Source organism: Clupea harengus, chromosome 18 (genome assembly GCF_900700415.2).
Source record: "Clupea harengus chromosome 18, Ch_v2.0.2, whole genome shotgun sequence".
NCBI lineage: Eukaryota > Metazoa > Chordata > Actinopteri > Clupeiformes > Clupeidae > Clupea > Clupea harengus.
The window spans coordinates 23,058,825-23,084,623 of NC_045169.1; the positions used below are offsets into that span (position 1 = coordinate 23,058,825).

Sequence of the window (25,799 nt, forward strand, 5' to 3'; positions counted from 1 at the left end):
AACTTCTCAAGCCAGCAGATAGTCAGAAAACAGACGAGTTACAATCCAGGTTCATCAGACAGATTCTTTGACAGATCTTAGGTTACGACCAGACATAGAACAAAGGGCAGACTGAACTTAAATACTGGAGGGGAAACAGATAATTGGTGGGAAGCAAACAGGAGGCAGGAGAAACTAATCAGGACAACAAGTAGACTGATTAACAGGACAGGTGTGGTAGATGATGACAGGGAAATGCAGGAAGTGACAAGGCAGGTGGGGCGGAGTGTCAGAACAAAACAGAAAACACATGGCATAACAAAAACACAAGGAGCACATGTCAAAACAAACACAATAGACACGTAACAGCCAGAGTCCCTTGAGCATTAGAGAGGATACTAACATCCTGGGGTATGATATCTGGGTTATTTTGAGAAGCTAGTATAGATGGGATGTATTTCCTGGGGTATGATATCTGGGTTATTTTCATTACAGTACATTGAACCCTAGGATGACATTTCTCCATTTAATGTCATATAATTGCACCATCATACAATATACAGTATAAATGTGATGTATTATTATTATTATTAACAATATGCAATATTAAAGCTATATTGTTAATTATTATTATTAATAATAATAATAATAATAATAATAATTAACAATATAGCTTTAATATTGCATTACAATAAAATATGACACGTCTCACTCGGCAGGAGTTCAGACTGAAGGGAGATTGTGTCCCTTTGATCTTTTCCACCCCCTCTGTCAATGACAGAAGTGCCGTCTGCCCCGTACCAATGCAAAGCTTCCCCACAGTTCAGCGATACGCCTCCTCTGCTCAGGCCATGGAGCTGATGTTTCCAAGCCTTCCTGGACCCTCTCGGCAGGCCTTGTGTGCACAAAGGAAAAGGCGGAAAGTTGCTTCATGTGCCAAACACAAATGGACCGGAACGTATCCCAGAGTGCCCGGAGATGGGAGAGACTGACGGTACTGAAGGGGCTGTAAGGACACGCTTCAGTGTTGCATGGGCTTAATGCGTGGACACACACACACACACACTCACCCACACACACAGAAACACACACACACAAGAACAGGGTTTTCTGACTATTCCACTGACTGAAACACACTCTAAGCATTGCGTGAGAGGCTGACTATATGCCCTTCGACCTGTCGCACCCAAGGCACGCTGCTGTCAGCACATCCCCTAAAGCAAATCTTACCAGATCATCTGGTTGTTAAAAACACTTGGACTTGTTGTTCAGCAGAGACTCTTCCTATCTCAGGAGTCTCAGCTGCTTTTACACATAACAACATGCATTACACAGAATGTGTTCATTGGATATTGAGTTGAAAAACCCTTATTTGCCTATACCAATACTACAAGAAATACCTAAAACCAACTTTCCATTCCACCCCCAAACAAACTGAATTTTACATATGTCATGCACAGATTCAGGTAGAAAAGATAAGAGCAGAAATACCTTGACACATATCGTCGTGTGCTGACACAGAAATGGATTGTAAAAAGTTGAATCTTCAACCGTCAATTAAGAGCGCAAAGCACAAGAAAAGCCAGAAATCACTTGCAGATTAAAACAGAGATAACTTTAGCAAAGTCCAGCCAATTTCTAATGAGTTACAATAGGTCCCTCTTGTGGTTAAAAATGTTGTTGCACAATGACATTATTGTCCTGTAGGGGCCCCCTAGTGACATGTAATAAGTATGACGGTCACGGTTTCAGGGCCGAACCATTACCATTAGTAGTGCAAAAGTCAGCGGAAATGACTAAATCAGCACACTGATTCACTTGATTGTTTCCTTAAAGGTTGTACTTGTCAAAGGAGGAACTGTTTAAACAGCATAAGGAAGGGTAAAAACTCTGTTCTCCAAACCTCTTCCATGAATTCCATGCAGTAGTCTAGTAGGACTTTCTTTAAGGACTGAAAAATAATGTCCACATTTTTGGAAACAAAAACTACACATAGCACCTCTGTCAAACATTGCACAGATTTCATCCAGCTGATTATACAAAAACAATACATTTCAGAGTATGTTCGGTGCACCAAGGTTGCCATTTTGTAAACCGTTTCCCTGATGAATAAGTGTGGTAACAGTATCAAATGTCATTGAGGGTACACTACACCAGGGGCGGCTCGTCCATAAGGGCGATTGGGGCGACGCACTGCCTAGGAAAATAAAAAAAAAAATTAAAAAAAAATAAATAAAAATAACTCCTTATGTATAAACGCAATATTCTTGTAAGTATAAGTGAAATGACATGTAAATTTAAATGTAATACTTTTTTTTCTGTCGGATTCTACCACTAGACCGTCTGATCTGCCTCTGTATGTCATTGTCGAATCAGGTAACAGTCGTTCAGTCAGCCTAAAGTCGTGCTTCAAATGGCCCCACCCCTTCTGGGGCGATTTGGGGCGAAATGAAAATCGCCCCAGACCTCTCCCATTGACTCCCATGTTAAATCCATTTTTTTCACAAAACAGAGCTCTCAATGCATTCTCTATGGCTTCCGGGAGGGCTCGCCCCTCCTGGTCTTGTCATAAGTAGTGGACGTAAAAGCCTATACGAACGTCATACAGCTTCGACGGAGGCATATTCTGTCAAGATGGCTGCCCTGTCCAGTGCAAGAACTCGATTCGCTCTTTGACAGAAACTCCTTTTTAGTCGGCGTACTAATGAAGATACATTGACAACAAAACAATTAGGACTTCCTAGACCAAATGTATCCATTCAACAGGTTTCTACAAAGGGAGGGAAATCCTACATCCAAGAATTGGAAGGAAAGAAAATCGCGGTCGTGAAGTGGCTAATGTGGTCTGTATTTCATATACCACTGTCACTTTTCATAGGTTTTACAGTGTGTTTCACAGTTCGCTTCTTGCACTAACGCTGAATAATTTTTTATGTGATGACTTATTTTGCTTTTGTAAGCCAATACTTTCAAGATCAGTCAATAAATATTGTTGGTTTTGACTTATGTTACCCCTTCTTTATGATGTTACTGGACATATCATGTGTCCTGTTAGGCTATGTTACATCATACAACATTTGAGACACGTGGATAATGAAAAAGTGGGATCATTTAATGTGGAGCCACATCATGTTTGCTTATGAAGGCTCCTGGATGCAACTTTCTTCCATAGCTTTCCACCTGTAACTTGCTACTCTAGCTATGTAGCAAGAGGGGACATATTACTGTTGTGTGCATGCCAATAGTGGACAAAAAGGTAGTGCTGTATGAGTTAATCAGCTAACTTAATGTACCTACTGAATGGGTCGCCTTAATCATTATAAAAAAAAATGGCCCCCCCTGAGAATTTTTTCAGGAGCCGCCACTGCACTACACCAAAAACACCCTGGTGCTGTGCTGCCTTTACTTATTTATGTTTCCACACCTTCCTCTGGTTGCACATGTAGAGGTGCATAAAGCTCAGATGAACAGTGAGCATAAAAGCTATTTCGTCCACTGGCACACCTGAAGCTAAACTGTGCACTAGTGGGCAGCTGTAGTCCTGTTTGCCTCAGTCCTATGCGAAACCAGGTGTCTCAGAGCTGTAGTCCTGTTGGCCTCGGTCCTATGTGAAACCAGGTGTCTCGGAGCTGTATCAGTCCTGTTGGCCTCGGTCCTATGTGAAACCACGTGTCTCAGAGCTGTAGTCCTGTTGGCCTCGGTCCTATGTGAAACCACGTGTCTCGGAGCTGTATCAGAGAGCAGGGGTCATGTATGCGGGTAAAGGAACACATACAGTCATGGACAAAAATATTGGCACCCCTGCACTTCTGTCAGATAATGCACAACTTCTCCCAGAAAATTGTTGCAATAACAAATGCTTTGGTATTCACATGTTCAATTATATTGCTTGCATTGGAACAACACAAAAAAGCAGAGAAGAAAAGCCAAATCTGTAAGAAATAATTGTATTTCAAGCATGTAATGCTCCTTTAATTTGTATTTAAACTCACCTGTGGCAAGTCACAGTTGCTAGTAATATAGAAATCACACTTGCAACCAGTTAAATTGGAGAAAAGTTGACTCAACTTTTGTGTTGTGTCTGTGTATACCACACTGAGCATGGAGAAAAGAAAGAAGAGCAGAGAATTGTCTGAGGATTTGAGAACCAAAATTGTGGAAAAGCATGAACAATCTCAAGGCTTACAAGTCCATCTCCAGAGATCTTAATGTTCCTGTGTCCACTGTGATTAATGTTATCAAGAAGTTTACAGCCCATGACATTGTCACTAACCTCCCTGGACGTGGAAGGAAGAGAAAAATTGATGAAAGATTGCAACGAAGGATTGTTTGAATGGTGGATAAAAAACCTAGAACAACTTCCAAACAAATTCAAGCTGACCTGCAGACACAGGGTACAACAGTGTCAGCTTGCACTATCCGTCGCCATCTGAATGAAATGGGACGCTATGGTGGGCGACCCAGGAGGACCCCACTGCTGACAGAGACATAAAAATGCCAGACTGGAGTTTGCCAAAACTTACCTGGGGAAGCCAAAATCATTCTGGGAGAACGTCCTGTGGACAGATGAGACCAAAGTAGAGCTTTTCGGTAAAGCAGTTTACAGAAAACGAAATGAGGCCTTTAAAGAAAAGAACACGGTCCCTAGAGTCAAACACGGTGGAGGTTCACAGATGTTTTGGGGTTGCTTTGCTGCTTCTGGCACCGGATGCCTTGACTGTGTGCATGGCATCATGAAATCTGAAGACTATCAAAGAATTTTGGGGCACAATGTAGGGCCGTGTCAGAAAGCTGGGTCTCCTTCAGAGGTCATGGGTCTTCCAACAGGACAATGACCCAAAGCACACTTCAAAAAGCACCCAGAAATGGTTTAAGACAAAGCACTGGTGAGCTCTGAAGTGGCCAGCAATGAGTCCAGACCTAAATCCCATATAACACCTGTGGCATGATCTCAAAACAGCAGTTGGGAGAAGGCACCCTTCAAATATGAGAGACCTGGAGCAGTTGGCAAAAGAAGAGTGGTCCAAAATTCCAGTAGAGAGGTGTAAGACACTCATTTTTCCAAAGGGTGTGCTACCAAAAATTTAAGTTGAGTGTGCAAATAATTTTGTCCAGTCCATTTTTTGAGTTTCGTGTGGAATCATGTCAGATTTGGCCTTTTTGTCTCTGATTTTTTTTGTGTTGTTCCAATGCAAAGAATAGAAATAAACATGCGAATACCAAAGCATTTGTAATTGCAACAATTATCTGGGAGAAATGTTGCATTATCTGACAGAAGTGCCAATATTTTTGTCCATGACTGTATGAGTGGGAGTCAGAGAGATGCCATCCTGTAGGTGTCAACACGGTCATGGGTTCAATCCCCAGGGAGTGTATGCCTCTCCTGTGCAGTAAAGCAATGTGGATTAAATGCCTGCTAAAAGACTATATATAAATACATGATCATCAGCAGTGCTTGACACAGTGAGTTGGGCCACAGGTCACAGCTTATCATATGTATACATGCATGTTTGCCTTCAATAAAACCTACTATCAAACATTAATAAGGAGCAGACAACAACACATCCACATAGTGGAAAGGACGTTTATTCTCATTTCTCATAGAAAAACTGCATGCATCATACACACACACACACACACACACACACACACACACACACACACACACACTCGCAGACACCTCAGTGTCTAAGAAAACAAGTGCATCTGAGGCTAAACATCACTCTGGACAATTACCAAAGCTCGGTCAAGTTTACACTGACATCTACTACTGCATAACTCAGTAACCCAGTCGCTGGACCCATTCACAGATTTGGAGTCAGTGACTGAGGTCAAACTCGCCGAATCTACTTGATGAGAACATGGATTCTACTCAGTAAAGCACTTGGAAAAACACATCGCACACTCATACATAACCACACCCATAAACAAACACACACAGGCAGGCAGGCAGACAGAAAGCCACCAACACACCCACCCACACTCACACTCACACACACACACACACACACTTGATTACCAACAGTCTTTCATGGCACTGATGAGGTTGCCTTTGTGGCATAAACTCATCAAATCGAATCCTAAATCTGGTGCGACACTGGACATCTTTATCCCATGAGGTAACCACTGCAAGAGACAGAGAGAAAACAGGAAGTTATTTCCCTTCATTCTCAAGGATGTGCTTACACAGTACTAAATAGGGTGTGTGTAGTGTTCTACAACAATAGACTGCCAATCACTGTTCAAGTGCACAGTCTGTATTATATTTCCTCAAAGCTTATCAGATAAGTATGACTAAAGAGCAGGCTTCCTGTGTCCATTTTTGCATTAGTACAGATTTAATACTCTTATGTAAACAAATTCACTATATAGTGTTTAAAACATAGTGAACTGAATTTCTTTGATGTTTACATATTAGTCAGCGTGACGTATGGTGATGTGAGGTGACAGCGATACGCGTGTTGCCATGGCGACTTACGGGAGCTTCATCCTCATGAAAACGCGGGCCATGAAGAAGCTGAGGAGCACGCTCACGAAGCCGATGAAGAGCAGCAGGAAGCGGTTGAGCTTGGGGATGTTGGGCGCGTTGGAGCGGTCCAGGATGATGAAGCCCAGCCCGCCCATGGTGAAGAGGAAGCTCGAGGCCAGACCCTCCATGATGTACTGCCCATTCACCCTGGGGAGGAAGGAGCAGAGAGCAGGGATCAGAACCATACACAACACACACACACACACACACACAGTGCCCTGCAATCAATTTAAGATGAGAAGCTAAAAAACAGGGTTACGCTGTATTTATTGTTATTTATTAAGAATTATTTTGAAAGCACACTTAAAAACACACTTTTGGTAACTAATCTAGAGCATTAGAAACACTTTTCTAATATTTTGGCTAAAACCATACACTGAGCAAAATGGATTCAAACAAGATGGCATAGCTGGTCTGAAGAGGAATGTGGCGATTCCATACAACAACGAGAAGCTTTACTTTAAGAACATGGCTTAAATGTACCCAACTGTACACACGAGGAAATTAAGAAATGAATCAATCTACGACAATACAAAATTGTCAGGTGTAGCAGTTCTGTAGAAGATGTTTTGGAACAACAGGAGATAAGCCGACGTCAGGTTACTGATCAGACTTGACTCACCTGTAGGCCAGAAAAGCCACCGGTCTCTGATGGCCGTGCTCATCCGTCATCGAGCCGACACTTGGTGGTTCCACAATCACATCATAAATGATGCCTGCAAATAATATAATGCAATGAAATTCATAACGCTGGTATGCACTACGAGACTTTGCCAATACTCAACCCGCTTTACATAATACCGTTACGATGAAATGTTTCCAGACTATACATCTAACATTGAAAGGAGCCTTAAGATGTGCTACCCTCGCGCACTAAACGCTTTACTTTCATCACAACAAAGAAATACCAAAAACACCCCTAAACCGTTACTGTCTATGCTCTGAACAGATACCAAACTAATGTTACCGGAGACTACAGAATCAGTGTACTGCGTAGCTATCATATTTGAGCCAGACTGCTAGGCTAACAGCACCAGGCTAAGCTGCCTTTACGGAAAATGCAAACACAACACAGCAACTCTGTTAAACAATATGTAGCGTGGCTTTGCACCTATCTTACTGTACTTCGTATTAAACACAGTTGTTTATTTCAAATTCACCAATTGAATACATAACATTTAAGCAAAACCAGGATATCGACAGCTAGCAACTAGGCATTCAAGATAACTTACCCCCGGTGATGAGAAAGTATGACACAATGACCACTGCATACACGGTCATAGCAGAGGGCATATGTAGCCATGAAGGTTTTTTTAGCTTGATATTTGGACATTCTAGCACAGAAAACGGAAGACTGTATAACGTTTCCATTTTTTTGGATAAATTCCTGCACTAACGCTGCTACCACTCAAGACAGCCTGCGGAGTGATGAAGCGTCAAAGCAAACTCCTCTACGCCGACGTGTCCAGGAAGTGCCGTGCCATATTAGGATTCATTGGAATTAAATTCAAAAGTACACAAACAAACATAGGATGACATTTGATAATTTGGGGAACTGTGTCAAAGAAAATAATTTACTGTGTCGTGCTCACATAGATCTATCAGATACAGACATGTTTTTGACTAAAATTCAAAGCCATCTTCCAAGACTTTAAAATCTGACGTCATAAGAGCGCGACAACTGAAACAGCTGCGCTGTTTGTCCATTGTGTCAACACCTAGCGGGCAGAAAAATGCCCTGCATTCAAGAATGGAAGTTACACAGAACATTTGGCTGGGCGAAACTTACAGCAGGTACTCTATAGGCTTGCCTGCAAGCACTTTCACTTATTTTATATTTTGATATCTTCCATTTTGTATGTGAAAAATATAAAAACCTTTCTCCCGGTGGTGTTAGAGGGGACCTCTGCAGAAACTGTTCCATGCTCCTCACCTAATCAACATATCCACCATGCTCTTACAAAGCTACATTAGGTGTGTAATAAAGATTGCCTAACCAGCTAAGAGAGCAGATGGCACATAAGCAGAGGAAGCCAATGGAGGCAAGCACAAGCTCCAACCTCCCCATGAAGGGCAGAGCACTCGTGTTCCTGATGTGTTGAGAAGTTATGTTACCGACATTAAACTATTAAAACTTGTGTTGCTATTTCTACAGCCGTTTTGGGATATTATTTTGTTTGCTTGAACTTTAAGTCAATTTCTAATGATTCAGTAACATTTTCATCTTTCATTTACTCCCTTGACAACACATTAAGCGCAAAGACAAATGTCTGTACATTTTTTTTAAAGAATTTGTTGACTTCAAATAGTTACACATTCAAAGCCCTGAAAATAGTGACGACTTGCTTCTAAAACACATACTGATGAATTTAAAAGAAAATCATTCAGTTGTATGACCACACTGTTTATCTTTTATCAGATCTAACCAGTCAGAAAATCACACAGTCACAAAAACAGCAGCAGACATTGATCTGGTTCCCACATTTTATTGCGGCAGTACAAACAGACATTTACTTTGACTTCTGGCTCTGTGCCTGTGCCTTCAGCACTTTGACGACGATCTTCTGCTCCTCGATGAGGAAGGCACGCTTGATCCTGGAGAAGAGAAAAGACAGGGGCGTCAGAACAGGCAATCCCTTAGAAGATGGCAGTGGAAGACATACAAGGAGGAACCATCTACCAATGTGGCGTTAAGTGCAGTTCAGTAATTACTAAACTCAAGGAGTCTCTTATACAAATCTCTTCCAGTATAGACTAAAGCGTTGCTTACAAGTGTGCTACAAGCTGCATCTTTAAACAGGGAAATGAAATGCAAAAGCAATAAGATGGCAAACATCTAATACAGACGTGAAGAATTTCAACAGGTGTAACAGGTTATTTTTGTACATGTGTGTAATATGTATAGTGTGTGTATATACACATATACAATAAAATATAATTAGGCTCTACTAAAATACCAATACTCCACTTTTGCAACAACCTACCTCTAATTATACCCCTAGACCAATAAATATTTTCATCAGCCAAAGTTTACAATAGAGACATCAAAAGCTTCATGTGAGGACAAGCACTGGGCCCTGACAGACATGTTGATTGGCTGGAATTGTTTATGGCTTGGATTAAGTAGTAGGTTTCCCATTCACAGACTTAAAGATTGTAAAAACACCCAAGTTTTTTTTAAGCACACACTGAACGCAAAGCTAAATGGCTGTGATTAGCAATTCGGCAAAACGTCTGTTTAATTACAATGGTAGACCGTACTTTCAACTGAAATCAGTCAGCTGAGTTAGAAGCAGGATGAGACAGAAGTTTTCAATGCAGCGGGCGCCACGAGCAGGTAAAAGACGCAAGATACGTCACTTGAATGAAAAGTAGAGCATCTCACCTGTCGCGCACACACTTGGCACACATGGAGCCTCCATATGCTCTGTTGACGTGCTTCTTGGTCTTGGACAGCCTCATCAGGACCTGAGGTCTAACAGCGCGGACCTAAAAAAAAAAAAACACAGACAAACCAAACATTAGCCGGCTGATGAGGCATCCATCACTAACGACAAAGGTGCACAACTATTGACGACGAGCAGTATCAACTTGTGGCATCATCTCTTATTTAAGCATCATGTTCCCTCATCAATATTAAAACCCTGCTGTGACTACATGTAAAACAAATGTTTTCAGTGACTGCCTATAAACACGCAAACTGTCAAGACGCACATTTTTTGTAAGCCGATGCTTCAACTAACAGATGCAGCAAACAAAACTCATGCAAATACAAACACCACTAAAGATGTACTACAGCCACTTCTGTAGAAGTGCAAGTTGCGTATCTACCACCTCTACGGAATGGACATCCCCAGTACAATCAGTTCAGCGTAACGCCGCTGACGTCCATGTGACTTGTATCTCTTGCTACACAAACGTGGTCCAGATTACTGTTTTACTGTTACCAGAAGAGCTAATGTAAGATGCACTTGTGTTTCACTGCCACCGACATAATTCTCATCCAGTTCCACATGACGACATTGCAGAGAGGCATTTCATAAACAGTTGATTCATGAAAACTTTTATTTATTTAAAGCCTGACCCAGGATCAGGTCTTTGAGCAAGTCTACACGATACATCACTCATGTTCTGGTACTTACACCACGCAGTCTTCCTGGGCAGATGCCACATGCTGACTTGGGAGCCTTGCCGGTTTTCTTGGTGTACAAGTAAACGATGCGGTTTCCTGGTGTCCGGGACCTGTAAAGGATGCATAGTTCGGTTAAGCCTTAAAACAGGAAGTTTGGTTACAACAGTATGTTGGGTTCAACATTCAAGCCTAATGCAAGAACGTGCCCGGTTAGTCTTTCATATTTGCAAAGGGATAAAACCAGACAACAGTTTGAAATCCAGCCGAATGTGACTGACAAGGTCCTGCCATACCACTACATTTGTCAGACACACTACAAGAACTCATCAACCCAGTGTAGCCAGACAAGACAGCGTGGTTGTAAGCTGTAACCATGGTGAGCACCCATCACCACACCACTATCCATCACCTCACTAAAACCAACTTGGGCTATCAATCAACCAGGTAGAAACGAACCTGCACACATGCATGCCAATGCACCTCTGAATCTAACAAGGAATGAAACATCTGCTGTCTCATCCACACACCAGGAGGTATTTTAATACATACAACAGAGCCAAGGCAGGGTGGTAGAGCCCACTTCACGCCATACCACAAGGCACAAATCAATACAATCACATTCAGGCAGGATTTACAAGGCGAAAGGGGAATCACAACACATTGAATCTGAAATGAACTAATAAGCATAGCGTAGTTTGTAAGAAGGTACTTACAGCCTGGTCTTGTTTGAAGCGGTGTTGTAGGACAACCTACGACGGTAAGTCAGGCGTTGCACCATGTTTGTATCTGAGATGGGGAGAAAAAGACGTTAGTTTATCAATACCTTTGAACACTCACTAGTGCTTGTAAATATGTACGTATCTAATGCTTCACACACTGAACATTTCCACGTGAGAACGGGCATCCTAAACAATTGTGATACTGGCTAACAGCCTGCTAACCATTCAGAAACACGAACAACCCGCTAACTTACAGCTAACAGCACCAGACTTAACAGGTAACCGCAGAATACATATACGTCTCCCCTATATTGTATCGTGTGTAAATGTGAGGCTTTAATATGTTCGAACACAGTTTTAAGTCTAACTTGAAGTCCCTGCATGCAGTTATCTATCTCAGAAGGGCCTCTCGTATAGCTAAGGCGCATAACTCTCAGCATGAAGTACTAAGCAAAAATGATACATTGCTAATATTAACATTAGTTAAATATCATCACCTACATATTCTGCGAACTGTATTCTATTAATATAACAACAAAAATAACAAATGTGGCTATTTGGAAAGGCTGATTATCTTGGATAACTTAGACTTAATTTTCCGTAAAAAGGGGTCCGCCATACCTGCAATCGCCGCAAACGGAAGAGGAAGGACATAGCGCGAGAGTTGAAAGTTGAAGACCCTACAACACAGGAAGCATTCCTTCAGTATTCTGTATAAAAGTCTTGCTCACTGGCTATTTCTTAACCTGTTTCGTCTTCACAAAAGCTCATATCTATTATTACCAAAGCATGTTTGTTATTAAATAAGGACACCATAAATGGTCTTCATCAGGTGAAATATACAAGTTGTGTTTGTAAACAATTAATACTTTTATTTTGAAGTGCGAAAGTTGCAATGCAGTTTTCACTTCATGGTTTACTCTCTCTGTGAATGATGGCAGCATTGAAGTTGTGTTGTCTCATACATTGCTGAAAACATGGTAAAACAGTTTGAAATCAAGTTCAGCGATGAATTCAACGCTCTGCCAGATGGGTTTTGGTCTGCGGTGGACGTTTGGATAAAGAAGCCCCATGTTGTGAATAAGCGACTCTGTGGCGCTACACAGACTGAAGACAGAGACATAGACATCAGAGAACTGGAAGATTTCGTATCCAAATTGACTAAGTGTGGCACTGATGAACTCAGCGAAGTTGTCTCCCTTTTGGACAGTAGTACAAACCATGATGCAGACCACCCGATACACAGACAGTGGTCTCTCTCAGTCAGGACAATTATCCCTAAGGTGAACACATACGGGACCAACGTACACAAAGAAATTATAGTCAAAGGTAATTCTCTATTCTGTGAGCATTTGCTTTAGCCAGCATACCAATTCTGTGCCAATCTGATATATTTATTCCCCTTCCAGATATTGGAAGACAAAGTGTGATATTTTTGCCTATTGAGCAGGAAAATGGTGACGTCCATCTGCTCAGGAAAAGCAACATATACCAAATTCAGCTACACGGGGTTACAAATGAGGAGTGGTGAGTTTAAATACAGTTGCAATTATTTCTTTTCATTCGTGTGAACTATTTGTGCAAAGCATTATTTATCTTTAACACACATGTCTGTGTGGTAGTAGCAAGTGAGTTACCTTCAACCTTTTCATTTTGGGAAAATCATTTGGACACATTCGAGCAGCGACCCCAAACTCAAAATAGGACAGCTGTAATCAGCCTATTTTTTTTAACCAAACATCACCTTTAAAAATATTTCAAAATGACGAGAAGCTCGGTGCAATGACATCCCACCCCCACCGAGACCTACAGACTCCTTAGTCCAGAGCCAACTGCTCACAAAACCATCTTCTCCTCCACCAGGATGCTGTCGCTCCGCGTTCTTCACCCCGAGGAGTGGCTTTGCGACGGTGTGGCCTACCCCAAACTGCCCTGGCTGGGCCGCGAGCTCCTGCCTAAGCTGGCACGCTGGGCCACGGAGACCCACAGCAGCGAGTTCAAGAGCACCCTCTCCCTCATCTCCGTGGAGAAGTACAGCCTCTGCTACCAGCAGCTCAAGGACAAGTACAAGGACATGGTCAAGGTGAGTGGATGGAGGTGGATGCGGAGTTTAGACGGCAGCCCAGCAGAGCACACCAGGCAGGAAGTGACACAGCCTGTGCCAGATTAGGGACAGGGTCAGACACATTCTAGAAGCTGCTGCTTTATGGGATAGCGCTGGTAGAATTATGGTTAAGGTGGAGTTGGATGTGTTTATGGGATTGTCCTGGTAGCATTATGATTAAGGTGGAGTTGGATGTGTTTATGGGATTGTCCTGGTAGCATTATGGTTAAGGTGGAGTTGGATGCCTTTATGGGATTGTCCTGGTAGTGTTATGGTTAAGGTGGAGTTGGATGCCTTTATGGGATAGTGCTGGTAGCATTACTTCTTAACTTGGCACTGCATGCATACTGGATTGAAGGAAACTGGTTTTGGAGCAAATGGAGCTGTTCCCCCTCCTCTGCTGTGCCGTTATGAAACTGTTAAAAGAATCAGAGAGAAATAAAGAATTCCATAAATAATGAAATGAAAATGATGAACCAGAAAGTGTCCGTATAGTCTGTAGATGACTGTATTTTTCCCCAGGTCTGGTGGCATTTTAGTGGGACAATCCTTCATCTCTAATGTCTTTGTATATAAAGAATGAGTATTCTATCTGAAGCTGGGACTGGGATTAACTGAATTCATTTGAACTTTCTCTCCTCCAGGTTTGGCCTGAAGTCACAGATCCAGAGAAGTTTGTCTATGAAGATGTGGCCATCGCCACGTATCTGTTGGTACGTAAGTGTATTCTCTTGCCTGGGCACAGCGATAGCAGGGCCGCATCAGGGCCAGACCAGGGCCGTCTTCATGCCACTGTCCTCTAGTAAAATTCAGTTTTCAATTCAGCTCTGTTGTTATGTATGTATGTATGTATGTATTTATTGATGTAGCACCATTAGCAATTGAAATTATCTCGAGGGACCACACAGGACCCAAGGCCTGGGCCCCCTCTGAGCCTGCACACCGTCAACAACGGCAAAGAAAAATCCTTTTTCACAGGGAGAAACCTTGAAGAGGGGAGCCATCTGCTTAAGGGCGGTGTAGGAAAATTATGGAATGAGAAGATGGGTGAGAGAGCGAGGGTTGGGAGAGAGAGAGGAAGAGGAGAGATGATGAATTAGTCTCAGCTCTCGACTCACTGCGTTTTTGTGTCAGTGCACTCTGTCGAAGGTCACCCTTCAGCTGATCATGGGCTGGGGTTATTTTCGTGTGCTGAAGGCACTCTGCGTTTCGCAGACCCGACCTGGTTGAATGATGAATGGTTGGGCGATTGATTCCTCAGGTCATGTGGGAAGAGGAGCGTGCTGAGAAGGGTTTGACAGCCAAACAGTCTTTTGTGGACCTTGGCTGTGGCAATGGACTCCTGGTTCACATTCTGATCAACGAAGGGGTACGTGTCGCGTCACACACACACACACACACACACACACACACACCCTCTCTTTCTCCCTCTTTACCTCTAAGTGTAAAAACAAAAAAAACAAGCAAACAAGGTCATATGGCTGCAAAATAATGAGCCACATGTTGATGATCGATCAATATGAAGATGGTTGCACACACAATGTATTGATTCCTCAGTTATCTAAACCAAGCAGAGTTGCTGAGAGCAGCAGAACCATATTGTGATGTGTGATGCTGATCATTTGATAGTGAAAGTTGATAGTGTGATACTGATATAGTTGATAGAGATACAGCTGATAGTGAGACAAGAGTGGCAGTCATGACCACTGTCAAAGCCACGGAAGTTTAGCCGTTCTGTTCAGCTCTCCGAGTCTTATGTTCCGCTACACTGTTCCATTGTTACTTTGCAGCATCCGGGAAAGGGCATTGACGTGCGCAAACGCAAGATCTGGGACATGTACGGCCCAGACACGCATCTAGAGGTGAGTTGCCACATGAACCTGCATAAGCATTGAAAAAAAACGTGCTAATCTTATCATAACGTTATGGTGGAACAATGCATGGTGGAATATACCATACATGGTAATGGCCTGCTTTGTGTTGGGCTTGTTCGCATGCTAAACCATTTAGAGTCTTGTGTGTCTTTAAAGATGTTAGGTTTTTTTGTGTCTGCTGGATGTCTGGCACTGAGGAGGTACTCAAAAGGATCTAAAATGTATAAACTTACTTACAAGACTGAAGGTTGATGCGGGGCTATTCTGACAAGCCCACTCTGAGGGCTTGGCAACAGGCAGAGAATGCATTATGAAGGTTTGCACTTGAGTGCTTCAGTTCCTGGGTACAGCCTGTTCTGTGTCCTGAGGAGTTTTCTCCCTCTGTCTCGTCTCCGTCTCACCTTCACCTCTCTTGCTCTCTTTCCATCTCGTGGTCTGTTTTTCTTTATCTCATGTTCTTTGTCTTACCTGCTCCCTCTCTCTCTCTCTCTCTCTCTCACTCACTCACTCACTCGCTCGCTCGCACACACACACCCTCTCTCTCTCTACCTCTTTCTCTCTCTCTCACGCACGCACACACACACACACACACACACACACACATCCTCTCTCTCTCTACCTCTTTCTCTCTCTCTCACGCACGCACACACACACACACACACACACACACACACACACACACACACAACCTCTCTTTCTCCCTCTTTCTCGCTCCCTCTTCCTCTTTCTGTCTGTGTAATTGGTCTTCCCCCTCTTAAAACAGCCCCCTGACATGGCAGCCCATCGTAACACCATCTATATTTTATGATGTTGCTCCAGGAAGGGAGGTGCTTTGGGGTTGCAGTCCTGCTGGGAAGTCTGTGCTTAAAGACCGGATTCAGACCTACAGCATTGCCCCCGTGCCTCTCCATAGAACACGTGCTTGTAGAACCGATTCAGACCTACAGTACAGCATTGCCAAAGTGCCTCTCCATAGAACACGTGCTTATAGAACCGATTCAGACCTACAGTACAGCATTGCCAAAGTGCCTCTCCATAGAACACGTGCTTATAGAACCGATTCAGACCTACAGTACAGCATTGCCAAAGTGCCTCTCCATAGAACATGTGCTTATAGAACCGATTCAGACCTACAGTACAGCATTGCCAAAGTGCCTCTCCATAGAACATGTGCTTATAGAACCGGTTCAGACCTACAGTACAGCATTGCCAAAGTGCCTCTCCATAGAACATGTGCTTATAGAACCGGTTCCGACCTACAGGATGGCCACAGTGCCTCTCTATAGAACATGTGCTTATAGACAGATAGGCAGACAGATAGATAGATGTATACGGTGCCGAAAGTACTTGCAGAAGTATTTAACCCCGGTGAAAGTGTTCCGTTTCACACGAAAGATACTTGGACGTATTTTCCCAATCAGTGTTTTCATTGTGATCACTTATAGTGTAGTATATTTTTCGAAAGGGTGAATACCTTATTTCTCTACCAAAATGAAAAACAAGTACATTAAAAACAAGTACATTAAGTACATAAGTATTCAACCCCCGTACATAAATACTTAGTAGACAACTCCGCAACGCCAAGTCTTTGTGAGACAGTACCAGCTTTGCTTATTGTTCTGCAGTGTATTTTTCCCCCCATAATCTTTGGTAGAATTGCTATAGATTATCTCGGGTTAATGGGACGGCGGTCTTGGACACTTTAGTCCTGGGCCTGTAATCCCTCTCCCAAGCCGTAGTTTTACGACAGACTGCAACAGGGTTTCTGGTGATATTGCATCGAATTGATTTCCATTCGTTCATCTCCCAGTTCCTGCATGTGAGCAGTATCCCCACAGCATGATATTATTTTGATTGTGGACACGGGCCTGTGCTAGCATGGCTAAGAAGGCACCCAAACGTCTAAACGAAATATTGGAGTTGAAATGAGTTCTCCAGCTGGTCGGGGATTTATTTCTCAGTTCCATCTCGGAGCATTCTAATACGGTATTATTTGTAATGGAGATTGATTAAGGTTCCTGGCGACACTGAAGCCCCGTCAGACCGCAATTTCGCGGAGGTGTGAGGAGGGATCAACAATGCTGTCTGCATTCTTCTATCAGGCCTGCGAATGAATGATTCAGAAAGTCATTACGCCCACTGCGGTCAGCCTTAATGAAATGTACCCCCCTGGTTGGCTGTGTGTGTGTGTGTGTGTGTGTGTGTGTGTGTGTGTGTGTGTGTGTGTGTGTGTGTGTGTGGTGCTTGGCTATTTTAGGAAGCGGCGATCTCGCCGGGCGAAGGCTGCCTGTTCCCCCACGCTGACTGGCTGATTGGAAACCACTCTGATGAGCTCACACCCTGGATCCCCCTCATCGCAGCCAGGCAAGTCAGAGTGTGTGTGTGTGTGTGTGTGTCTGTGTGTGTGTGTGTGTGGTTGAAACATGGGAGGTTGTGTGTAAGTTCATGCCCTGTATCCCCCTCATCACAGTCAGACAAGACTGTGTGTGTGTGTGTGTGTGTGGTTGTGTGGGACACGTGGGAGGTGTGTGTAAGTTCATGGTTTTATATTCACCTCATCATAGCCAATCAAGCATCTCAATGTGTCTGTCTGTCTGTGTGTCATGGGTGACTGTGGCTATTAGTTCACGGCCTGGACTGCAGACAGGTAAATCAGTGTGTGTGTGTTTTAAATATTGGGGAAGTGTTTGGACAATATATATATATATATATGGGCGACAGTGGTACAGTGGTAGAGAAGTCGTTTAGTAATCAGAAGGTTGCTAGTTCGATTCCCTGTCGAAGTGTCCTTGAGCAAGACACTGAACCCCTAATTGCTCCTGATGTGCAGTGTGCCATCAGTGTAAATGTAAAATGTAAAATGTGTATACATTGTAAGTCGCACATATGTAAGTCGCTTTGGATAAAAGCGTCTGCTAAATGACTAAATGTAAATGTAAATGTAATATACCCTTCATTTCCTTAGAAAGACACCAGGGGGGGGTATTAGGCCAAGGCCCGGAAAATGAGTGTGTAAGAGAGAGTTTGTATGTGTTTGTGTGTGGTGTGACAGGGAGTGGATGTGTGTGTGTGTATGAGAGAGTTTGTATGTGTTTGTGTGTGGTGTGAATGAGACTGGATGTGTGTGTGACTGTTCTTGTGGATAACTCTGTTTGTGCGAGAAAGAGAGAGTGAGTAGTGAGTGAGTGAGTGTTTGTGTGTGTGATTCTAGATGCCTTGTGGGTAGTTTGATATGAGACGCAACTTCATCTTCATTTGTCTCCAGACACCTTTTCTCTGTTATTGCTTGTCTGTGTTGTTGAGTCGGAAGATTGCTCAAAATATATCCATTTATACATTGGAACTAATCCTCACCTCACTAAGCATAGTTTCTAAAACAGAAACTGTATAGTTTACGTCAGTAAGGAAATGCTTCGGCCTTGTTTTGTTCCATGTGGATTGATAATTATAATAATGAGTTATCAACAACTAAATGCTCCAGTTGAGATTCCCTGAGGGTTGTGTTTGGTGTGTGTGTGTGTGTGTGTGTTTCCCTGAGGGTTGTGTTTGGTGTGTGTTTCCCTGAGGGCTGTGTTTGGTGTGTGTGATTCCCTGAGGGTTGTGTTTGGTGAGTGTGTGTTTTCCTGAGGTCTGTGTTTGGTGTGTGTGTGTGTGTGTGTGTGTGTGTGTGTGTGTGTGTGTTTCCTGAGGGTTGTGTTTGGTGTGTGTTTCAGATCGTCCTTCTCCTGTCGATATTTTGTGCTTCCGTGTTGCTTCTTCGACTTCTTTGGGAAGTACCAGAGGCGACAGTGTAAGAAGTCGCAGTACAGAGAGTACATCGAGTTCATCGCGGAGGTCAGCGCTCAGTGTGGCTACAACACCGACGAGGACTGTCTCAGGATACCCTCCACCAAACGGGTACGTACGGTGGCCCATCTAGACCAAAAATGTTTACACAAAATAAAAACATTAATTTTTTTCTTTTCATTTTTTTTTAATTTCTTTGACAGACGTCATAGATAGTTATTAACATGTGGACTGTAATGTTTGGTCTAACTGTGGTTTCAGTGATTTTAGGTTGTGTAAATGTTGCTTTGACTGATCATATGACCTTATTCATTCTTTTTTTGATAAGACATTATAGATTGTCGCTACCATATGGTCTGTAGTTTATGGTCTCTGTATGATTAATCTAACCCAGGTTTTGTAATTGTTACCATGATTAACCTTCAGGGCCTAAGACTTCATCATATTGAGAGCTCACAGATACCTCAAGAATTGCAATTTGTGTGGGCCTTGAGTGAATATGGAATTGAATATGGAAAATGAGCTCGTCACCCTCCACCTGTAACCTTCTCCAGATGCGTCCGCCTGCAGTCGTGGGGGATTAAGGGATTTGGGGGCAGTGTGAGATGAAAGTGTGTTTGGGATGATGACACTGGGAGGGAGACTCACTGTGGGGAGGCAGGCTGGAGGTGATGGTGCTGTGAGAGCTAGCTTGGCCTTCAGTCCGCTGCATCGCTGCCAGCTTCGGCTGCAGCCAGTGTGTGCCAAGGTCCACTTGATTACACTCAGGGATGCAGACAGGTGTGTTGATACACCTGCGGGTTTCCCAGGTGTGGAGATGAGGTGTGTTAATACAAGTGTGTGTGTCTCAGGTGTGATAGTTCATGTGCTAATCCAAATGTGTCCCAGTTTCATGGATAATATAAGTATGTTAAAACAGGTGTGTGTGTGTGTGTGTGTGTGTGTGCATGTCGGGTACATGGATAACTTACGCGTGTTTAATACGTGTGTGTGTGTGTGTGTGCTTGTCAGGTACATGGATAACGTATGTGTGTTTGATGCGTGTTTGTGTGTCTGTGTGTGTGTGTGTGTGCGTGTGTGTGTGTGTGTGCATGTCAGGTACATGGATAACTTAAATGCTTTAATACATGTGTGTGTGTGTGTGTTTGTGTGTCAGGTGTGTCTGGTGGGAAAGAGTAGGAGCTACGTAGCGTCTGAGGAGTCTTTAGCAGAGGAGCGCAGACGGAACCTCCTCAGACTGCGTCAGTGCCCCCCCCCAGGCCCCCCGGGCGAGCACCATCACCATGGAGACGTTGGCGGACAGGAGGAGGGCGGTTGCCATGACGCCTGGGGCAGTGGGGTCTTCCAGCCCCGCGAGAGGATTGAAGCGGTGCGCAACTGTGGAGGATTGCCACGGGAGTTTGTAGACGGGGTGGTGCTCCACGTCGCCAACACACTCCTGGGCCAGACGGAAGAGAGGGAGGAAGAGAAGGACAAGGAGGAGGAGGAAGAGAAGGAGGAGGAAAAGAGTGACAGAGACACCTGGAAGACTGGAGGTAAATAAAGTTTGTAAGAAAGAGAAAGGGCCGTGGGAGAGAAGGAGGGAGGTGATGTGTGAAAACGTGTGTGTGTGTTTGTGTGTGTGTGTGTGTGTGTGTGTGTGTGTGTGTGTGTGTGTGTGTGTGTGTGTGTGTGTGTGTGTGTGTGTGTGTGTGTGTGTGTGTGTGTGTGTGTGTGTAACAAAGGAGGTACAGATTTTGTGTGAAAGGACAAATTGTGTGTGTGTGCATGTGTCTATGTACAGACATCCCACCTCTCCTGTAAGTCCTCCGCATATTGATAGCAGTTCCCTGACGCCTGGAAATTATATACAGTATCTCGGAAATTGATTTTTTTGAGGGCAAGAGAGAGAGAGAGAGAGAGAGAGAGACAAAGAGCGAGTGACCGACATAGCAAGAGTGACAGAGAGGTAGACCTATCGGATTCCTCTGTAGGCGGGCTTTACAGTCGACCTCTCTCCCTTGTTTCCGTTGTCCATCAGTTCAGTTTAGCGTTGCGGGGGATGCAGGGGTGCTGGTGCTTCCTTCCTGAAATGAGTTTTCACAGGATGGGATGTCTGTATGTGTTATAGACAGTACAGATTATGTGTGAGAGTGTGTGTGTGTGTGTGTGTGTTTGTGTTTGTTACAAAGATCAAAGGGGCCTCCTCTCCACAGGTGTGTGTCCTCTTGAGTTCTTCTCACAGCAGGAGAGCATGGGTGAAAACAACATGGCCGCCACTCTATCTGATCCACTCACACCTGTCCTACCGTTTGTAGGTCAGCACTGAAAGAGAGAGGGGGGGGAGAGAGGGGAGGAGAGAGGGGGGGAGAGAGAGAGAGAGAGAGGGAGAGAGGGGGAGAGAGAGAGAGAGAGAGAGAGAGAGAGAGAGAGAGAGAGAGAGAGAGAGAGGGGGGGGGAGAGAGGGAGGGAGAGAGGGAGGGAGAGAGGGAGGGAGAGAGGGGGAAAGAGAGGGAAAGAGGGAGAGAGCGAGAGAGGGGGAAAGAGAGGGAAAGAGCGAGAGAGGGAGGGAGGGGGAAAGAGAGAGTTATAGACAGAGAAAGAGGAGGGGGACTCCTAACACTCACTGCTCATAACCCTTTTTGACCAACAGGGAACGGGTTCATAGAGTCCTTTAAGTTGAGAGAGAGAGAGAGAATAAAGGTAGATGGAGAGGGAGTGATAAAGACACAAAGAGAGAGAGAGAGAGAGAGTGAGAAAGAGAGGATATGGAGTGCTAAGGGAGAGATGAAGCGGTCCAGTACTCTTGCCCCGTGTTCTGGCTGCCACATCCACGCCTGACGCACTCCGTCCACAGGCTTCTTCTCTCTGGGCTCCAAACTCACCTGTGATGAACCCCAATCTTCTCTCTGGGCTCCAAACGCACCTGTGATGAACCCCAATCTTCTCTCTGGGCTCCAAACGCACCTGTGATGAACCCCAATCTTCTCTCTGGGCTCCAAACGCACCTGTGATGAACCCCAATCTTCTCTCTGGGCTCCAATGGGTGCTGGTGTCCAAACGCACCTGTGATGAACCCCAAAAAGCTGTCTGAATGAGCGCTCATGAAATATACATGTGTGTGTGTGTGTGCCGAGGGGGGGTCTGTGTGACAGCGAAGATCTGGAACTGGGCAGACTGGCTGCGTCTGTCGCGTGCGATCAATTATTGATGAGTGTTTTAGTAACGCCGGGGGAAACAACACAGAGGGAAAAAAAAACATGCAGAACAGATGTGTGCCGGTGCATTATTCAGCACAGGCTAATACTTCACTAGAAGACACTACAGGGTGTTTAAGCTGTTTGTGTGATGGACCACCTGTATGTTTTTGTGTACCCCGGGCCTTTGCCATTAGCCTGACCCGGAAGTGTGTGTGTGTGTGTGTGTGTGTGTGTGTGTGTGTGTGTGTGTGTGTGTGTGTGTGTGTGTGTGTGTGTGTGTGTGTGTGTGTGTGTGTGAGCAGCGACCCGTGATGGCCCCAGCTGACCCTGCTTTGAACCCTTAGTCTGTTTCATCCCCTGCCAGACACAGCCTGAGCACTGAACATAGATCTCAGCACACACACACACACACACACACACACACACACACCTGCAGAGACTCACACCCATATACTATACCATACACTAGCAGGCACACATGTGAATCATGTACTGAAAATCACACAAATGTGTAATGCACTAGAAACTTCTTAAGTGAAGCTGGAACTACATGCTAACACATACACTCATACAAACACTTAAACAGACACATACACACACACACACACACACACACACACACACACACACACACACACACACACACACATATACACACAAACATTTTAAAAGCCAGTGTCTGGAACATGCACTTAGAGAAAAAGAGAGAGAGAGTCGGAGAGAGAGAGAGAGCGTCATTTCTCTGGAGCAAAGGAACACTGACGTCTTTTCGTCTCCCTACAGGGGAGCGGGAGAAAGATGGCAGAGGGAGTTATGCATTCACTGCATGATTTATGCACACGTGCCATGTTTGCATTGACTTCCTGTTCCATGCATTTCAGGAAGTGTTTTTTAAATGACATATTTTCATGGTGAACTCTGGGTGGAAACGCCCACGCTATATATAGTCCTTGATTCAACCCGAGTTACATTTACATTTAGTCATTTAGCAGACGCTTTTATCCAAAGCGACTTACAAGGATGTATACACATTTTACATTTACACTGATGGCACACTGCACATCAGGAGCAATTAGGGGTTCAGTGTCTTGCTCAAGGACGCTTCGACAGGGAATCGAACTAGCAACCTTCTGATTGCTAAACGACTTCTCAACCTCCTGTACCACTGTCGCCCCAGTTAGTTGTTAGTTAGTTGGATATGTAGTGATGGGGAAAGAAAGGAGCTTGACGTGAAGCTGTGAAGATGTGAAGTAGACACACACACACACATCGACACACACATGGTCCGCACAGCGATGTCTCCAGCGACACGATGCCGTACAGAATTCTACAGCACACAGCACTAATGGACAGAACACTGTAGCTAGTTATAGGTAGGGGTGGGGAAAAAAATCGATTTTTCGATTTCTCTCGATTCTCTCTAGAACGATTCTGTCTCGATTCAGAAAAGTTCATAATCGATTTATTAATAACATTTTTTTTATTTTTTATTTTTTTTCATTCATTTTGTGTTGAAATGCAAGCTGCATCGATTATTGCATTGTTCATAGAAAGTCATAATTGTGACAAGGAAAAACCTTTTCTCTAATAAAAAAAATAGAGAAGGTAATTCATCTGTTGATTTTCTTTAATTATCAAACTCAAAGTAGGAAGTGATTTGAGACTCTGAGTAGCAAACTCAAATGTTTTAAAAATCGAGATGCATCGATAATCGGTTTAGAATTGATAATCGATAATCGGTTTAGAATCGATAATCGGTTTAGAATCGAATCGTTGACTTCTGAATCGGAATCGAATCGAATCGTGAGGTGCCAAGAGATTCCCACCCCTAGTTATAGGGCTACAGAATAAACACACTTAAACAACCAAATAAAAGATTAGCCACACACTTTGGAGGATATAAGGTGTGAACTGAAACAATTAGCCTTTTGGCCGGAAGAACAAACGTGATGCCTTCATAATATTCAAAGGTTGCAGGCGCCAGTGGATTTAATGTAAATATCTACTTCTGAAATCACCTACCTCTGAACACCTGGTTTTCAGAAAGTCTTGTGGGGGGGGGGGGGGGGGGGGGGGGGGGGGGGGGGGGGGGGGGGGGGAGGAGTGTGGACGATGGATATTTGGTCGTTAGGTGGTTTTGTCACAAGACCATTTGGTTACAGGATGATTCACATAACTAATGTTGCAACTACATTTAGTCATTTAGCAGACACTTTTATCCATTGCGACGTACAAAGGAGAGAACAACAATTGCTACGAGCAATAGAGACCTAGTGTAACAATAAATACTACTTTACATAAGGAATAAAAAGTGTAGGAATGTACCTACTGTAAGTGCGAGTTAAGTACTAGTTAGAGGAAATAGCATTAGAGGAAAGATAAGGAGAGGTAGAGGAAGGGAGAGGAAGTGCAAGTTAGGAAAGGAGGTGCTCTCTGAAGAGTTGGGTCTTCAAGTATTAAACTATTAAAGTAATATGTGCAAACCAGCACCATTTTTCAAAAGGAAGTCTTGTTCACGTTTCTGCTAAATAGAGTCTCACTCACTTTCTAGATGGGGTCGTTGTATCTAGGTCAGTGTCCGGACTGACAAAACATGTTGAAATGAAGACCGAACTCTTATTAGATTACCATTAGCCATCTCTGATTAGCTCGTTCATTCATTAGGGTTGCCCCATCCTGTTAGCGCAGGGGTGTGCTTGTAATTACTGCTGATAGCTAAATGTCTAAGAGTGATCTCGTGTAGCAGTCTGTCAAGCTGTTGCATGCTATGCTGGAGACACCTGTCAGCTAGCATTAGCGGCATCTTGCCTCCAGTTAAAAACTCCTAAATACTTTAGTATGCTGGAGGTATGAGGCAGCAAGTAGTCTTCTACGAATACAGCCCACCCAGTGTGACTCGACACTCAACTGAGTGATGCTCAGATGGGTGAGAAAAACGGGGGCCAGACCAGGGCCAGATCAGAGCCAGGTCAGGGCCAGATCAGAGCCAGATCAGAGCCAGATCAGAGATCAGGGCCAGATCAGAGCCAGGTCAGGGCCAGATCAGAGCCAGATCAAAGCCAGATCAGAGCCAGATCAGAGCCAGAACAGGGCCAGAACAGAGCCAGATCAGGGCCAGATCAGAGCCAGAATCAGAGCCAGATCAGAGCCAGATGTGCTCCATGATCCGTAATAGGGAAACAGAGGAGAGTCATTGAGACACTAAACCTGCAGTGTCCAGATGGGCCTCACGCTTTCTCTTTTTTATCTTTCTTTCTCTTTGTCTCACTGTTTCTTTCTTTCTTTCTGTCTCCTCTCCTCTCCTCTCTTGGGTCATAAATCCCCATTTGCGGTGTTTGTCTGTAAAGGCCAGCTCTAAATGGCCTATTGATATTGTATTAGCAGTGGACGTCTGGCGTCACCCATTCTTGCCCGTCGTCTGTGAGCTTTTAGCCAACTGCTGCGTAACCTCCTTTTCTCTCCAGCACGGCAGCCAATGAAAGACAGGCGCGCTGCCA

At 44.0% G+C, this 25,799-nt stretch overlaps 3 protein-coding genes across 4 annotated transcripts in view; 1 reads left to right on the forward strand and 2 right to left on the reverse strand.

Annotated features, from left to right (window-relative positions):
* Positions 1 to 5,549: 5,549 nt before the first annotated feature.
* Positions 5,550 to 7,971, reverse strand: ostc (oligosaccharyltransferase complex subunit). The gene is made up of 4 exons (XM_012832654.3): positions 7,741 to 7,971; positions 7,131 to 7,224; positions 6,458 to 6,655; positions 5,550 to 6,105 (listed from the first exon to the last, which is right to left on the reverse strand). The coding sequence occupies exons 1-4, from the start codon at positions 7,877 to 7,879 to the stop codon at positions 6,087 to 6,089; spliced, it is 450 nt and encodes a 149-aa protein (XP_012688108.1). The 5' UTR covers positions 7,880 to 7,971; the 3' UTR covers positions 5,550 to 6,086.
* A 1,007-nt stretch (positions 7,972 to 8,978) lies between these two features.
* rpl34 (ribosomal protein L34) lies at positions 8,979 to 12,042 on the reverse strand. The gene is made up of 5 exons (XM_012832662.3): positions 11,981 to 12,042; positions 11,354 to 11,426; positions 10,651 to 10,750; positions 9,894 to 9,997; positions 8,979 to 9,103 (listed from the first exon to the last, which is right to left on the reverse strand). The coding sequence occupies exons 2-5, from the start codon at positions 11,416 to 11,418 to the stop codon at positions 9,019 to 9,021; spliced, it is 354 nt and encodes a 117-aa protein (XP_012688116.1). The 5' UTR covers positions 11,419 to 11,426; positions 11,981 to 12,042; the 3' UTR covers positions 8,979 to 9,018.
* A 207-nt stretch (positions 12,043 to 12,249) lies between these two features.
* The window catches only part of trmt44 (tRNA methyltransferase 44 homolog), an 18,711-nt gene continuing 5,161 nt past the window's right edge, over positions 12,250 to 25,799 (forward strand). Inside the window, exons 1-9 of one of the 2 annotated variants that reach the window (XM_012832655.3) lie at positions 12,250 to 12,688; positions 12,769 to 12,886; positions 13,223 to 13,442; positions 14,108 to 14,176; positions 14,725 to 14,832; positions 15,254 to 15,325; positions 17,595 to 17,701; positions 19,051 to 19,234; positions 20,280 to 20,658. In XM_012832655.3, coding sequence (XP_012688109.2) covers positions 12,337 to 12,688; positions 12,769 to 12,886; positions 13,223 to 13,442; positions 14,108 to 14,176; positions 14,725 to 14,832; positions 15,254 to 15,325; positions 17,595 to 17,701; positions 19,051 to 19,234; positions 20,280 to 20,658 — 1,609 coding nt within the window. In that variant the 5' untranslated portion in view covers positions 12,250 to 12,336. The remainder of the gene's footprint in view (positions 12,689 to 12,768; positions 12,887 to 13,222; positions 13,443 to 14,107; positions 14,177 to 14,724; positions 14,833 to 15,253; positions 15,326 to 17,594; positions 17,702 to 19,050; positions 19,235 to 20,279; positions 20,659 to 25,799) is intronic. The other variant, XM_031584529.2, reaches the window with a different exon arrangement.

What these genes read in the sequence shown, in the direction of transcription:
- rpl34 (XM_012832662.3), bottom strand. Translation starts at nt 11,418, where the DNA reads ATGGTGCAACGCCTGACTTACCGTCGTAGGTTGTCCTACAACACCGCT. An exon ending in GCTTCAAACAAGACCAGGCT is followed by an intron (nt 10,751 to 11,353) that starts GTAAGTACCTTC and finishes CATCCTTTACAG; the next exon opens with GTCCCGGACACCAGGAAACC. An exon ending in GCCCAGGAAGACTGCGTGGT is followed by an intron (nt 9,998 to 10,650) that starts GTAAGTACCAGA and finishes TTTTTTTTTTAG; the next exon opens with GTCCGCGCTGTTAGACCTCA.
- ostc (XM_012832654.3), bottom strand. Translation starts at nt 7,879, where the DNA reads ATGGAAACGTTATACAGTCTTCCGTTTTCTGTGCTAGAATGTCCAAAT. An exon ending in ATACTTTCTCATCACCGGGG is followed by an intron (nt 7,225 to 7,740) that starts GTAAGTTATCTT and finishes TATTATTTGCAG; the next exon opens with GCATCATTTATGATGTGATT. An exon ending in GTGGCTTTTCTGGCCTACAG is followed by an intron (nt 6,656 to 7,130) that starts GTGAGTCAAGTC and finishes CTTCCTCCCCAG; the next exon opens with GGTGAATGGGCAGTACATCA.